This window comes from Lynx rufus, unplaced genomic scaffold (genome assembly GCF_022079265.1).
Source record: "Lynx rufus isolate CCGP_SWC_20201006 ecotype Redwood Valley unplaced genomic scaffold, mLynRuf1.p SCAF_13, whole genome shotgun sequence".
NCBI classification, from domain to species: domain Eukaryota; kingdom Metazoa; phylum Chordata; class Mammalia; order Carnivora; family Felidae; genus Lynx; species Lynx rufus.
In genome coordinates, this window is record NW_025814827.1 from 39,809,555 (window position 1) to 39,822,975 (window position 13,421).

General features: G+C 39.9%; 1 protein-coding gene across 3 annotated transcripts in view; it reads right to left on the reverse strand.

Moving 5' to 3' along the window:
* Positions 1–13,421, reverse strand: part of FMN1 (formin 1) — a 391,346-nt gene that overhangs the window by 120,095 nt on the left and 257,830 nt on the right. For all 3 annotated transcript variants that reach the window (XM_047075353.1, XM_047075352.1, XM_047075354.1), the window contains 3 exons: positions 12,620–12,766; positions 11,453–11,512; positions 6,077–6,197 (listed from right to left, as the gene is read on the reverse strand). In XM_047075353.1, coding sequence (XP_046931309.1) covers positions 6,077–6,197; positions 11,453–11,512; positions 12,620–12,766 — 328 coding nt within the window. The remainder of the gene's footprint in view (positions 1–6,076; positions 6,198–11,452; positions 11,513–12,619; positions 12,767–13,421) is intronic.

The following is a 13,421-nucleotide window of genomic DNA, read 5'->3' on the forward strand; positions in this document are numbered from 1 at the left end:
GTGCTCAGAGCCTCAAACCCCGCCTCACACATCTCACCCTCCAGCACCTCACAGATATCAGCTCATCAGTGTATTTGCCCAAACAATTTATTGATTATGTTAAATGAGCTAAACAGCAAAGCAGAGGACTATTTCTACCTTGCAGGAGACACAACAAGTGGTCTATGGCTTACCGTGTAGTTTCATATACGAAAGGTTTTCCAGCATGTAAAGAGTAGAGCTGACTTACTAATTGTTAAAAATAATATATTAACTTGAAAAAAAATACTATGACTAGTCCTTAACCTCACTAACCTACCTACCTAGAACTCAGAGTCGACTATAACTTTTTTTTTTTTAAATCTAGATCTAATTGTAAAAATTTCATATACATATCCCAATAGCTAGACTATTGCCTCTATACCAGTCTCTGCCCAGGGCCATGAGAAACTACCAGGTAAAAGGTTCTTATTTTCTGCTTTTATGTGTGGAGGTGTGTGGTTCCCTCCCCAATTCCTCCTCTTTTAGCTGATTATATTGGCATTGACTGTATGCCTCTAAATAATAAGAGTATTAATTTTGGGGTGGGTCTTTACCAGGGATTTGGGGCTAAAGGAAGGAATGAATTCGGTCTGCCTTCTTTACCTGGAAGACATACTGACTATAGTTTGGAAAATCTACAAACAACAACAACAAAACCCTACAACAAAAAGCCCCTCTCTTTCCTGAACTGTTACTTTCATGTGTGTATGAATTTAATATTCTCCTGTCCTCTCTATGTGGAAATAGAATGTTCAGGTCCTAGTGTTGTACATAACAGAGGTTCATCAGGATGGCTTTGGGCTAATTTGATCACTCCATTACAATGAGGACATTGGGATTGAAAATGCTTAAAGATGTGATGGATGTACTTTAATGTAAAGTTAGTTTGAAAATATTACTACCATTCAAACTTAGAATGAAGTTTTTTTATAACAATTCTTGAATGCCTGGACTATGCATCTCACACAGGATCTCATTTAGAGAAAGCTTAAAAAGGTTAACAAGTTAGCATAAGTATTTGCAGGATAAACATGTCTAGAATGATAACAGATATCAAAAAGTCAACACAGACTCTTGCTTTTCTTAAACTGTCATATTCCCAAATATTTCTAAATGGTACAAAAGAAAGGACATGTTCAAATACATATTCTTAAATATTTAGAGAAAAGGACATCATGAGAATTATCTTAACACACACACACTTGCATCTCAGCCAAGACTTTCAAATAAGCTGGAATATCTTCCACTGAGGGCTAACTATCAATTACATTTTCCCAAATTCATATATGGAATAACAGAGCTAATAATGCATCATTTTCAAGGCACGATTTAGTAATAGCTAGTTGATTAAATAGCCTATCTTTAATGACAGGGGATACTGAGTAACTATTGCTGGCTAATACGAGTGATTTAATTTTGTTTTTAAATTTTTCAGACCATGCTGACTTCTCAACATCTATCTGAAGAGCTCCCGTCTCATTTTCCAAAAACAAAAAAAAAAAATTAATTCAGCTTTCCAACTTCCATAGCCACAGTGAAATTTTCATAATAAAATACTACCATAGGATCATATCAAATCAATATGGATTGGGGGTTTTGCTATTTTTTTTAATGTTTGTTTATTTTTGAGAGAGAGAAAGAGCGAGCATGAGCAGGGGAGGGGCAGAGAGATAGACACAGAATCTGAAGCGGGCTCTGAACTGACAGCAGTGAGCCCAACGCAGGGCTCAAACTCCCGAACCGTGAGATCATGACCTGAGCTAAAGTTGGTCGCTCAATCGACTGAGCCACCCAGGTGGCTCTGTAGAACCTTTCTCAGAAAACACCAATTCACATTTCATGCAATACCGGTGAGCATCACCACTTGAGAAATCGTACATCTTATGGCCTCAGCAATGGTGTGCGTGCATGTGTGTGTGTCTGTGTGTGTGTGTGTCATTAGTATTAACTGCCACAATTAGGATACATTGCACAGTGCATTTGTTCCTACTGCTACTATAACAAATTATCATACACTTAACTGATTTAAACAAATGTACTAAATATATTACCTTATAGCTCTCTGTGTTAGAAGTCTAACATGGGTCTACTGGGCTGAAACCAAGGTGTGTTGACAGGGCTGCATTCCTTCCTGGGGGCTCTAGGGAAAATCTGCTCCTTGCCTTTTCCAGTGTTAGAGGCTTCCCACATTCCTTGGTTCACTGCCCACTTCTTCCATCTTCAAAGCCCACAACACTGCATTTCTCTGATCATTCCACTGTACTATCTCCCGCTGGCCACAGACAAGGAAAATTCTCAGTTTTTAAAGATTCATTTTAAAGATCCATGTGATTAGATTAGGCCCACTTGGATAGCCCAAGATAATCTCTCCATCTTAACATCGGCAAAGTTCCCTTTTGCCATGTAAGGTAACATGTTTCAGGGATTAGGGTTTGGACATTTTTGGGAACCATTATTCTGCCTACCACATATGGGTTGGTAAAAATACCTTGAGAGTTCTGACCAGTAGACAAGGTCAAAGAATAAGAAAGAGAGCAACTATTTCTACCATTTGTTTTTTCCTAATTGTTACTTATCACAGTATCAGGGAAGCTAAAATTATTGTCTGAGTAAGGGATACAGAACAGTAAACAAAATATGGGACACATTCCCAAGCACCAAGAATTGGGTTCTGTCACCACTAAGGTAGAGAAGAGAGTGCAAGTGCTCCGGGAATTTGATTCTCCACAAACATATCCAGCAGGCCTCTCAGCAATATGGGCCTGATTCTACAAGGTGTGCATTTTCCAATAAAAGGTATATACCCCTAATCAGCTTTACTGAAGTTTTCCTTACTAATGGACCATGCATTCATTACCTCCTCTGACATAGGCCCTATAATTTTCCCATTTCACAGGTAAGAAAAGGAATCTTCTTTATGGTTTTGTTACCTGACAAGATCCTGCTTCCACCAAACCAGTAAAAGTACATCATCTGATTCCAAAGCCCGAGTTCTTAATCCTACACAATAATTGTGTCTACTCACTTGTGTGTGTGTGTGTGTGTGTGTGTGTGTGTGTTCACTTCTCGCGACCCCTGTTTCCTATATGTCTTCCCCATTCCCAAGTAAATTTTCTCCTGTCTCTGATCTGAGGGTCTACAAATGTGGCTCTAAGAGTGTGTATGTGTGTGTGTGTGTGTGTGTGTGTGTGCGCGCGCACACACACTCACTCATGCGCACATGTTCAGTAACTCTCTGTCATTGGCACCACCATGAGGCTTTCTGCCTTTAACACATAACTTACTGTTTTGATCTGGGTTCAAATATGGAGACCTCTGGGTCACAGGCAGGATAGATGACAAGTGCACGCCTTAGAGTCATATCTAGCTTCAAAATGTGGCTAGATCATCACCTGTAATTTGGCAAGTTATGTGAACACCATGAACTTCAGTTTCCTCCTCCTAGGAGAGACTGATAATAGTATCTGCTTCATAGGGTCGTTGTAAAGATTAAAAGACATGATTATGTAAAACATCTGATAGATAATAATCACACAAGAAACTGGCTGATACTATGATCATCAACTGCCTGCTCTTTTTATCTACATAAAAGTGCTATTCAAAGTTGTCGTTTCTACAAAAGATGCTTATTGGCAACATCTATTTGTATCACTGCCATTTGCACAACCAACGACTATAGTTTAATTCCCACCCTATTGCTAAGGTGTGGTTGAAAACAGTTTTCTTCTAAAGGGCTATGCCTGCCTGGAGAAATGGGGCCTGAGATGTCTTGAAATTTGCTAATCACATCTGGTTTAGCTTTAGACATTTTCTGGGGTTTTGCCAGCAGCCACGACATTTTAATGGCTACAATAAACCTCAAAGCCTCATCAAATCTTTGCTGTATGTGTGAAAATTATGTCCTCTTCAATTAAACATTCAATCTAGGCTCACACCAAGGCCTTATGGAAAAGGAGGTGGAACCTGAATGGGAAGGGAGATGAAACAGACCGCCACGACTCTGGCCATCTTGCCAGATGGCATTTAGGAGAAAAAGAAATTCATTAGAGAACCAATGGTCTGTATTTTCTTTAAATATTTACTAGGTACCTTTCATGTGTTAAAAACACTGGCATCTCGAAAGATTAGCAGGGCATTTTTGTTTAAATATCCAATGTGGGGGGGCTGGAGGGGAGTCCCACTTTTCTCTTTTGCCTTGTGGTGCTTCACATCTCTTGGTGAAGTCTAATACAAAGGAGAAAAACAACTGAGGTAATGTTTAGTTTCCCCTCACAGGGTGGGGTCCTCCAGCTCCAGAAGCTCTTGCAGCTCCTTAAAATGACTGAGGAAAAGTCAGTTGAATACGGAGGGATGTGGAATGGCACCTGGGATCGCCCTGGAGAAAATAAGGTATGCTAAAGGGGATGCTCTGTGGGAACACCTGCCTCTCCACTGTCTTCCCAATTCACTCTTCTCATCCCTTTGTTATCATCATCAAACACTTGCAGAAGTCAAAGGGAGGTGCCTGAAAGAGGCCGCAGGAGAGGAGGAAAGGTCACACATACACCAGGTTTCTGCTCACAAAACGACACAAGACAGCAAAGGGCCAGGAGACCAGGGGGGAGTCATAATCAGGGACAGCCACGGAGTGAAAGGCATGGCTCTTCTTGGCCACAGCTAAGCTTGCAGCCATCCTGGGGACTGGCCTGGGCCCTAATCCTGCCATTGGAGAGCGACAGAAACCTGCTGCAGGACGCTTCACTTTGTTTCATCACAGTGAGAGTCCAGCCCCTCATCTCAGACAAGGATAAAACTGTCAGTGGTTTTTTTTGTTTTCGTTTTTGTTTTTTATGAGAGGGAAAAGGATAACCACAAGTTCATATATCACATTCCTAAATGAAGCATCCATTTGGTTGCATTCACGCTCTTAACCACATCAACAGGAGGGAAAAAAATCCACATGTTCCTTTAAAAATAATTTACAAGGTAGAAATATTCACTTGTAACCGCTCTCCTTATTTAAGCAAGTTTTATGCCCAAAATAAAGCTAAATGGCTCTCCCCGCCACCAGGGATCTGTCCCACTTCACTTCCATTTCCAGGCTGCTCTCTGTCTAAGACTTGGGTTTCTGAGCGCCCTTTCACAATAAACATTTTTAAAATGTTTATTTTATGTCTTAGTGTAAAAATATTCCTGGTTCAAGCTCTTCATTTCCTCAAGCTCTCCTTTTGGCACTCTGAGCTCCATTTCCACATTAACACGCTCCCTAAATCCTCCGTGGAGCTCTTCAATTGGAGTTAGACAAGCTCCGATGCAAGTATTTATATTCTTGGACAAGGAGATGTCTCCACAGTGAAAACACAAGACTCTAGCAATGCCAAAGGAAAATTCCTGCTCGAGAGAGACATATTTTCACCTTAAAAAAAAAAAAAACAAACCTAAAAGGGGCTTTCAGCATGTTGTTGTGAATAATTAAAAATGTAAATAAACTAAAAGAGAATGTTGACTATGGGTCCTGACACCTTTATTAGACTCCTACACGTGAACCACATATATAGGGGCGTGTGTGGCCGCACGCATGTGTGCGCACATGTGACATGTTTCAGGCGGCACAATAACCTAGCTTAGAAACTGCATGAGTTCTAATCACATAGACCTGATTAGAGCCCAGTAAATCTGCCTCTCACTGGCTGTGTGAATGTAACTTCCCTGAACTTCATTTTTCTCCTCTGTAAAATGGAGTTGGTATACAGTTCCTGCTTATTGGGGTTGCCATAATAATTATACGAGACAACAATAAGCATTCAATAAAGGGCTGCTGCTATTGTTATTAAAATGATCATCTGTAATATGTTGGAAAATGTAGATGTAAAAGATGTAGATATAAAAAGCACTAATTAACACTAATCAAACATAGCGCCTCCAAACAGAGCATAAGGGATGGAGAGCTTCACGAGGAATTGAAGTCTGAGCCAATTCCCTTCCATGAACCAGACATACATCCTCCTCCTCAATCATTAAAAAAAAAAAAAAGAAGGCTTAGCTATTATCATAATAACAGAACAGTTCCTGTTACCTTCTAGTTGCCTCTTCAGTTTTCGCAAATCTTTTATGAGGTCTTCAAACTTGACTTGGGAAGCCAGAAAGAAATCTTGTGGTTCAGGCAGAGGGAAAATACTCTTTTCTGTTCCTGCTTCCTAAAAGACATGGTTAACAAAGTATGTTATCCTTCCCCAATTGTCACTATCAATTGAAATTCCAAAGCATCTTTTATTGAATGCGCAAATAAGAATCTGAGAAATGCTCCTTGGCCATTCCTAAGTTTGGACCTGGTTACTTTGAAATGCTTTCGTGTCTTCCACAATATCATTTTGGTCCTACTGCCACTGAGGGCTGGGTTCTATTTTGCCTCACGAATCGAAGAGAAAATTGTCAGGTATGCCCTGATCTTGGACGCCGTCCTCTCATGGAAAAAGGCACAGGAGGAACACATGAAAGTACTTAAAGTCCCTGTTTGAGCTTCACGTGGTAGCAATTAGATAGCTCATCTTTGGGGTATGCCAACTGGTGTGCGTCGGAAGGTGCTGAACAAGAAGGCACTACAATGGAAGAAACAATCACCCTCCCTTCTGCTGTGACCTACCCTCGGCTGCAGCTTTAAGCTCCAGAGGGTGTGTGTGTGGGATCAAGTTCTTCACATATATGTAAAGACTTCCCAAACGTTCTTTGGCTTATCTTTGTATATACTTGCTGAGGGCCTGGTTTGCCATAGTTTTTGACAAGCTCCCCGACTATACGTCATAGAGGATCTAAGCTGAGAAATACCTTGAGGGACACAAGTTTCAGGAAAGATAAGCTGAGTCTCAAATAAATATCTTTTCCAGCCTATCCTGCTTTGTCCCTGAGTTGTTTAACATAAGCCCTGCATCTTGCATATCTCAGGCAGTCTTCAGTTATTCCTCTCTCCACACGGGCTGTTTTGCCAGCTTTCCTTCACATTCCATCTTTCCTTCTGCCATTAGGACTAATTCCAAACTCTGAAACTGCTTTATAAGGCACTTTATGATCTGGCCTCTTCCACCCTCAGTCTTCTTCCACCTTCCCCCTATCTCTAACTCCCTCTCCTAAACGTTCATAAAATAACAGAACAGGCCACAATCTCTTGTCTCTGGGCTTTTGTCTATAAAACTGTCCCTTTCTAATTCTTCTGTAGAAACTCCTCACACCTGCATGTGTTCATATCATTCTTCAAGTCTCAAAACAGGTATCACTTCCTCAAAGATTGCTTCTAACCCTCAGCACCTGGGTGTTTACAAGGGCCCCTGCTGTTTACCGTTGTCATGGCGCTTATCAATGTCAATTTCAAAATTGCCATGTTAACTTAGAGGCTTCTCCCGCTAGACTGCAAGCACTGTGAGGGCAGGTACTGTATATAGCTCTCAGTACAGCATACAACACGTGGCATATCAAACTTTGTTTGGCACCTATAAAAACACTGTTCTGAAAAGTGTGTACCTTGAGCAGGAGACATTTCAATTACTGTCATTTTTTCTTACGGTTTCAGGAATTCCCTTCCTTTAAGACCTTTAGCTCCATTTGAGATGCTAAGAAAAGGTGGTTTTCCTCATTTTATTGAAACATTCTGCAAGATCAGTGTGCTTTTTTCCCCATCTCTCTATACTTATTTTACTGCTTTCAAAACAACGAAGTAGTACTTGCGACAGGATGGAACACCATCTAAGATGCTTGCCGAGAAGCTCCATGGCAATCTACATTGGAAGAACTCATGCATGTTATCTCTAACTATTTTCTAAAACTTTATCAGATTCAGCGCTGGCTTCAATTTTTTTTTTTTTTTAAGCTAGAAAAAGAGAAAGTGCTACTGAGCAAATCAGCCTGGTAGCATCTCTTGAGAAAGCTGCTCCATTAGAGCTCAAAAGACATGGCTCTAGATGGATTTCTGTAAGCTTCACAAACCTGGACTTGGACCCCAAACCAGCATGAGTAGAAGGAGGCTTGGAACAGGAGTCACCTTTCTCCTGCTAATTGCTCATCCCAACTAACCACAAAAATCATCACTTATGCTCCTACGGGGAGGGGATAGCTTAATAAATCACATAATCCTATACTCTTGCTGAGTGAAATGAATTTTTGCACTGTGAAACTCAGGAGAGCACCACACAAATGTTGACTTCTGATTTTTCCCATACTGAGCCATCCCATGTTTGAAACTATTCTTACTGGAAGATTTTCCTCTGTGAAGTCGATTCCACTAGGTTTAGCACTCCTTGAGGGTCACATTTCATTGGCAAATTTCAGCCTTCCTACACAATGCATCTGACTTGGCTGTGTAGATGCTACAGACACTACAAGATAAATCTGGTTATGCTAAGCCTAGATCAGAAATGTTACCTCTCAAGATTCTTCTGGATAATTCTGCTGCCCTACTAGTACCTGCTGCCAGAACTTTGGGTATATACCTATTGCCTGAAGCTTCAACATGTCTGCCCCTTCTACCAGAATAAAGCTCTCACCTCTTTGCACCTAATTATTTGCAAATGTCACTTATTACACTCTTGTGGATATTTACAGCAGATTCAACCTAGTAAGTATTTGTCAGACACCTAAATTACGGATGCTACAAAACAGACAACGAGTTTTGGAACTCAAGGAGCAATGCCAGACTAACAATTAATTGCTCAATGATATCCACATGCAAGGCAGAATAAGACGTATCAAGACAGAAGTTCAAACCAAGTGTTCCCCGGGTTCAAAGGATTAAAAGATAAGGAAGTGAAAAAAGATTTCATGGAAGAAGGGAAGAATAGTTGTACTATTTTGTACCATTTTTCATTTTATCTTTCTTCCCTTTTACAAAAGTGACATGTGTTCACTATGTCTAACTGAAAGACAGAAGAAAGTTAAAATCTTTTCCACCCAGAGATAATCAAACATTTTTTCATATCTCTGGTATCCTAGGTTTTTCTGTGTGTTTATGTATATTTATATTTACATATTTGAAATTATATATTGTTTTAAACCCATGTTTATAATATAAAAGCAGATCAAGAGTATTTTCTAATGCCACTAGATTTTCTCCTGCATACTTTCCATGGCAGTGTATTATTCCATCTTGTAACTCTAGCATAACTGACGTGGTCTTAGTCTCTACCTTTGGACACCTCCCCAAAATCTTGCTATATTTTGTTATTACAAATTATTATAAGTATAATAGTGATACGTATCTTTATTTATTTCCTTAGGATAAAAATTCCTAGAAATATTATATAGATTTCTAGGGCTTCTGATACACAAAGGTCAAAGTCTTGCTAAGCCATACTGTACATTTGCATGAATGAGGAAATGTGTCCCCCATAAGTAGGTACAGCTCCGTGGGGAAACAGATTGGCAAGCACGTGCCATCTTCATGTGAATTTTTTTAAAGGTGCCCTTTATAGGACACAGTTTGGTGAGTCAAGGGCAGTCTAGATATGGGTCCCATTATACATGGAGATCTTAAACAGGGAAGAAGTCCATCAGCCATTTGTGATAGTCCTGATAAAGTTTTGATCAATTTGTACCGCTAGGTCTATGTATCTAGTTGGCGATTTGTATCTTCTGTTTGATTTTTGCTTTTGTTTTTGTGTTTTTGGGAAATTACCTGCAGCCTCTTGTACCAATTTTTTTTTTTTTTTTTTAAATGAGAGGGGACCAGTTGTCCTTTCCAGGTCATTTCTGAAAAGCTTGTTACCTATTAGGTTGCAAATATATGTGTTGCTACTGGGAGCTTTCTCCCAAAAGTTAATTTATTATTTCAAGAGAGTATTAATAAGACAGAAGCTTAATATAAAGAGGCTGGTGATGAGAAGAGGTCCAGTCAGGGAGAACATTGGATGTAAAAACACATCAGTGGGGCACCTGGGTGGCTCAGCTGGTTGAGCGTCTGACTTCGGCTCAGGTCACGATCTCACAGTTCATAGGTTTGAGCCCCGAGTCGGGCTCTGTGCTAACAGCTCAGAGACTGGAGCCTGCTTCAGATTCTGTGTCTCCCTCTCTCTCTCTGCTCCTCCCCTGCTCACACTCTGTCAATCTTTCTTTCAAAAAATAAATAAACATTAAAAAAATTAAAAAAAAAAAACAAACAACACACCAGTGAGAAAACATAGGGTGTGTTTGGAAAACATGGGGTCTTAAGTCACAGACTACGTGTAGGGGGAAAATGGAAAAAAAAAAAAAAAGCATGGTTGTAAAAGACTGGAATTAAATTGGGTAGACTATTAATTCAGTTGAAAATGGGGAGTCATTTCTGTTTTTGAGTAACAAAGTAACCGGGACTATAAAAACTGATTGGGCCTTGGGCGTGGGATAGACTGGAAAAGGAGCAACCAGGTGTGGGGAGACAAGCTGGGAAGCAACCAGAATAGTCCAGGTGAGTTACCTTAAAGCCTGGATGAGTGGGGCAGAGGGATGAAAAACACAAAAGAAACATGAGAAACAATTTAGTCGAAGGACAGAGAGGAACCAAAGAGGAGCAGAAGCTTCATGCTTGAATGACCGAAATGATAATCTCCTCATTAGAAACAGGAGAAGTTTGAGGAGGGGGGTTGGGAGATGATTCATTTCAGAGACACTGAGAACAGACAGATGAGGAGGGGAGGATAGAAGCCTATAGACTTCATCAGTGCCTAGCTTGTCTTCTGGATGGAATCATAGGCCTTTTGAAAACAAGGCCCTGGAATCCTTACTTTTCTTCCCTTGGAGCCTAGGAAAAACCCTGCTTGAGTGGACAGCTAAGCAGGAGCCCTGACAACATTTTCCTGAGACTTTTCCCATTCATATTGATTGCTAGATTTCCCAACACCTTACAACAGTACCTCTTTCTTCTCAAAGTTAGGACTCCTTGTTCTCAATTTAATGAGAAGGAATTAAACATAGAAAATTGTGCTCAGGTGGATTCTCACTGAAATTTTTATTTCTAATTGCAAATGTAATCTGAGCAGAGAGGATGGATTTCAAATTCCACTTCTTCAACTTGTTCACAGATGAACATTACTGATAAGGTGCTGGGTATTACTGCATCTTGATTTCCTACATTTTGGTCTGCAGCCCAGAGCCAGTTTCAGATACAACCAATTACTGAATGGATATAGATTTCACAAAGACCCCCACGATCTGGTTAGAAGGCATTGGGGGTCTCTCTGAAACTGTGTTATAGAGTGGATTAAGAGTCAGTAGATTGAGAGGCACTGAATAATGCTTCTCTTTACAAGAGTCAACTAAACTTTCTTGGCTTCAGCATTCCCATCTGTAAACCAAGGAGGCTGGATAGCTCTCAAATTCTATGTTGGACTTGAAATTCATCCACCCATCCATCATCTAATTTCTGAATGCCAACAATGTGTAAGAGTTGAAACCCCATTAGTGTAGTTTTCCACATAATGCTATTTCTTACCTGATCATAGTAACGCAGGTAATATTTCACGACATAGTCCACCAGATTAATCCCATTATCCTAGGTTTAAAAGAGAAGCTTAAATGAAAATCATTCACATGAGACTAACATATTATATAGTTGAGTACTGAAATCTCAGTTTGTGACCCTGAAACTTTTAATTTGCAATACCTGGTCCTAATTCTGTTTGCGCCTGGCAAGATTTCCCTCTCTCCTCTTTGTCCAGCAATTTTTTTCATGACATCTATACATCTATGACACTCCACTATTCTTTGTGGGGGTGAAAAAAAAAAGAATCAAATAGATAATTCATAAGACCTCTGAGGTAATGACTAAAACAAACAAACAAACATATACAGGGTCTCATTATTTTCTGGCATAAAGCCAAGACAGGAGGGGGTGGGGGAGTGCCAAAGGGAACCAGGGACTAGAACAGAAAACCATCCCTCCCTTCCCACCTTTCAAAAAATGTGTGTTCTTAATGGCGTGAAAAACAATCAGGACAGCTTAAAAGGAGCGCCATGCCACTTTATGACCCTGGGAGGCCAGGGGCAAGCAGGCCCTCCCACAAGGCAGCCTTTGTGTCTTGTTCACATGGGTCTAATTCTAATTTGCCTGTGTGTTTCCCCTCCCTTCACTGCCCCTGCTCCCCATGGGACGCCTAGATATGGGCTGGTTGTTTCTAAAGAGAAAGCTCTGCAGGGGTGTGGAGCCAAATGATAATCAGGCTCAGAGAGTTTGACAGTAGACCCTCGGCCCAATTGTTGTGGGCCAAAGAATAATTCAAATGCTCAGCTCAACTGGTGATTCAACATTGCTCCCTACTCAGGAATGAGTAAATTACAAATAGTCAACACTAAATTCAAACAGACTCAAGCCTTGTGCTATGGCTGATACTGCGTGCTGTTTTCCTCTCTCATTACAGTTCAACATCCAATTGCATTCTTTTAGAACAAACCAATATTGGGGATTTTGTCGTCTCTGTAAGACCAAACGTGAAAAACCAATTTTTACCCAAAAGTCAAAAGAAAGCAAAGAAAAATTTTATTGTTAAAGGGAGAAAAGAGATGAATGGAGCAACCAAGAAAACATATAGATATGTCTAAATTAAAGGTATAGAAGGAATATAATGGCAAATCATAGAATCTTGTTGTGAGAAATAAATACCCGACTTTTGACGTCCTTGAGTTTGGGCAGAATTTCTAAGCTATATCCATCTGCTTGTCCCCGAGTTCTATTTCCTCCATTCATGTAATTTCCAAAAGCCAGAATGAGCGCTAAAATATCCTTCACACTCTTCATGTGCAGCAAGCCCTGTGACAGCAAATACCAATTATTACAGAGCTGGACTTCAAAGGTACCTATGTTCATTCAACAACAAATATTTACTGAGTAGCCATCAGGCTATTTGGTGGCTGGACTGACAGCTGGCGAAATGGAAAATTTCTATCCTTTCAACGAACTGAAAGTCATCATTTTCTATCCTTTCAATGAATTACGAACTGCATGTCTTAATAGTGAGGACTAAATATTAGTATTTCTATTCGAGCCAGTTTTATTTTTTAAATATTTATTTTAAATATGTAAATTTTATGTAAATGGAACAAAGAGACTTGGTAGAGTTACACTTTACATCTCATGACTTCTAAGTAGAAACGGGTCTGCTATCATTTGAGGATCTGTTTTTGGACAATGTATCTGTATAAACAGTACAGTTAAATGTCAGGCAAGTTTAATACCAAGTCTATTCTTCTTTATCCGTGGGTGTAGTCCTCAGAGATAAACTATAATAATGTATTTCCAGGCCATAGGTTATGTTCTTTAAGTATCTGCAGAGATGTCTATTAACTTTCACAATTTCAAGCTGCTTAGGGTTTTCTTCAGCTCCTCGTACCATTTATTTTTCTTCTTTTTTTCTCAAAGTGCAAAATTTTCAAGTTGGTACTTTTTCCCCCTTCTCCAAGTCTGA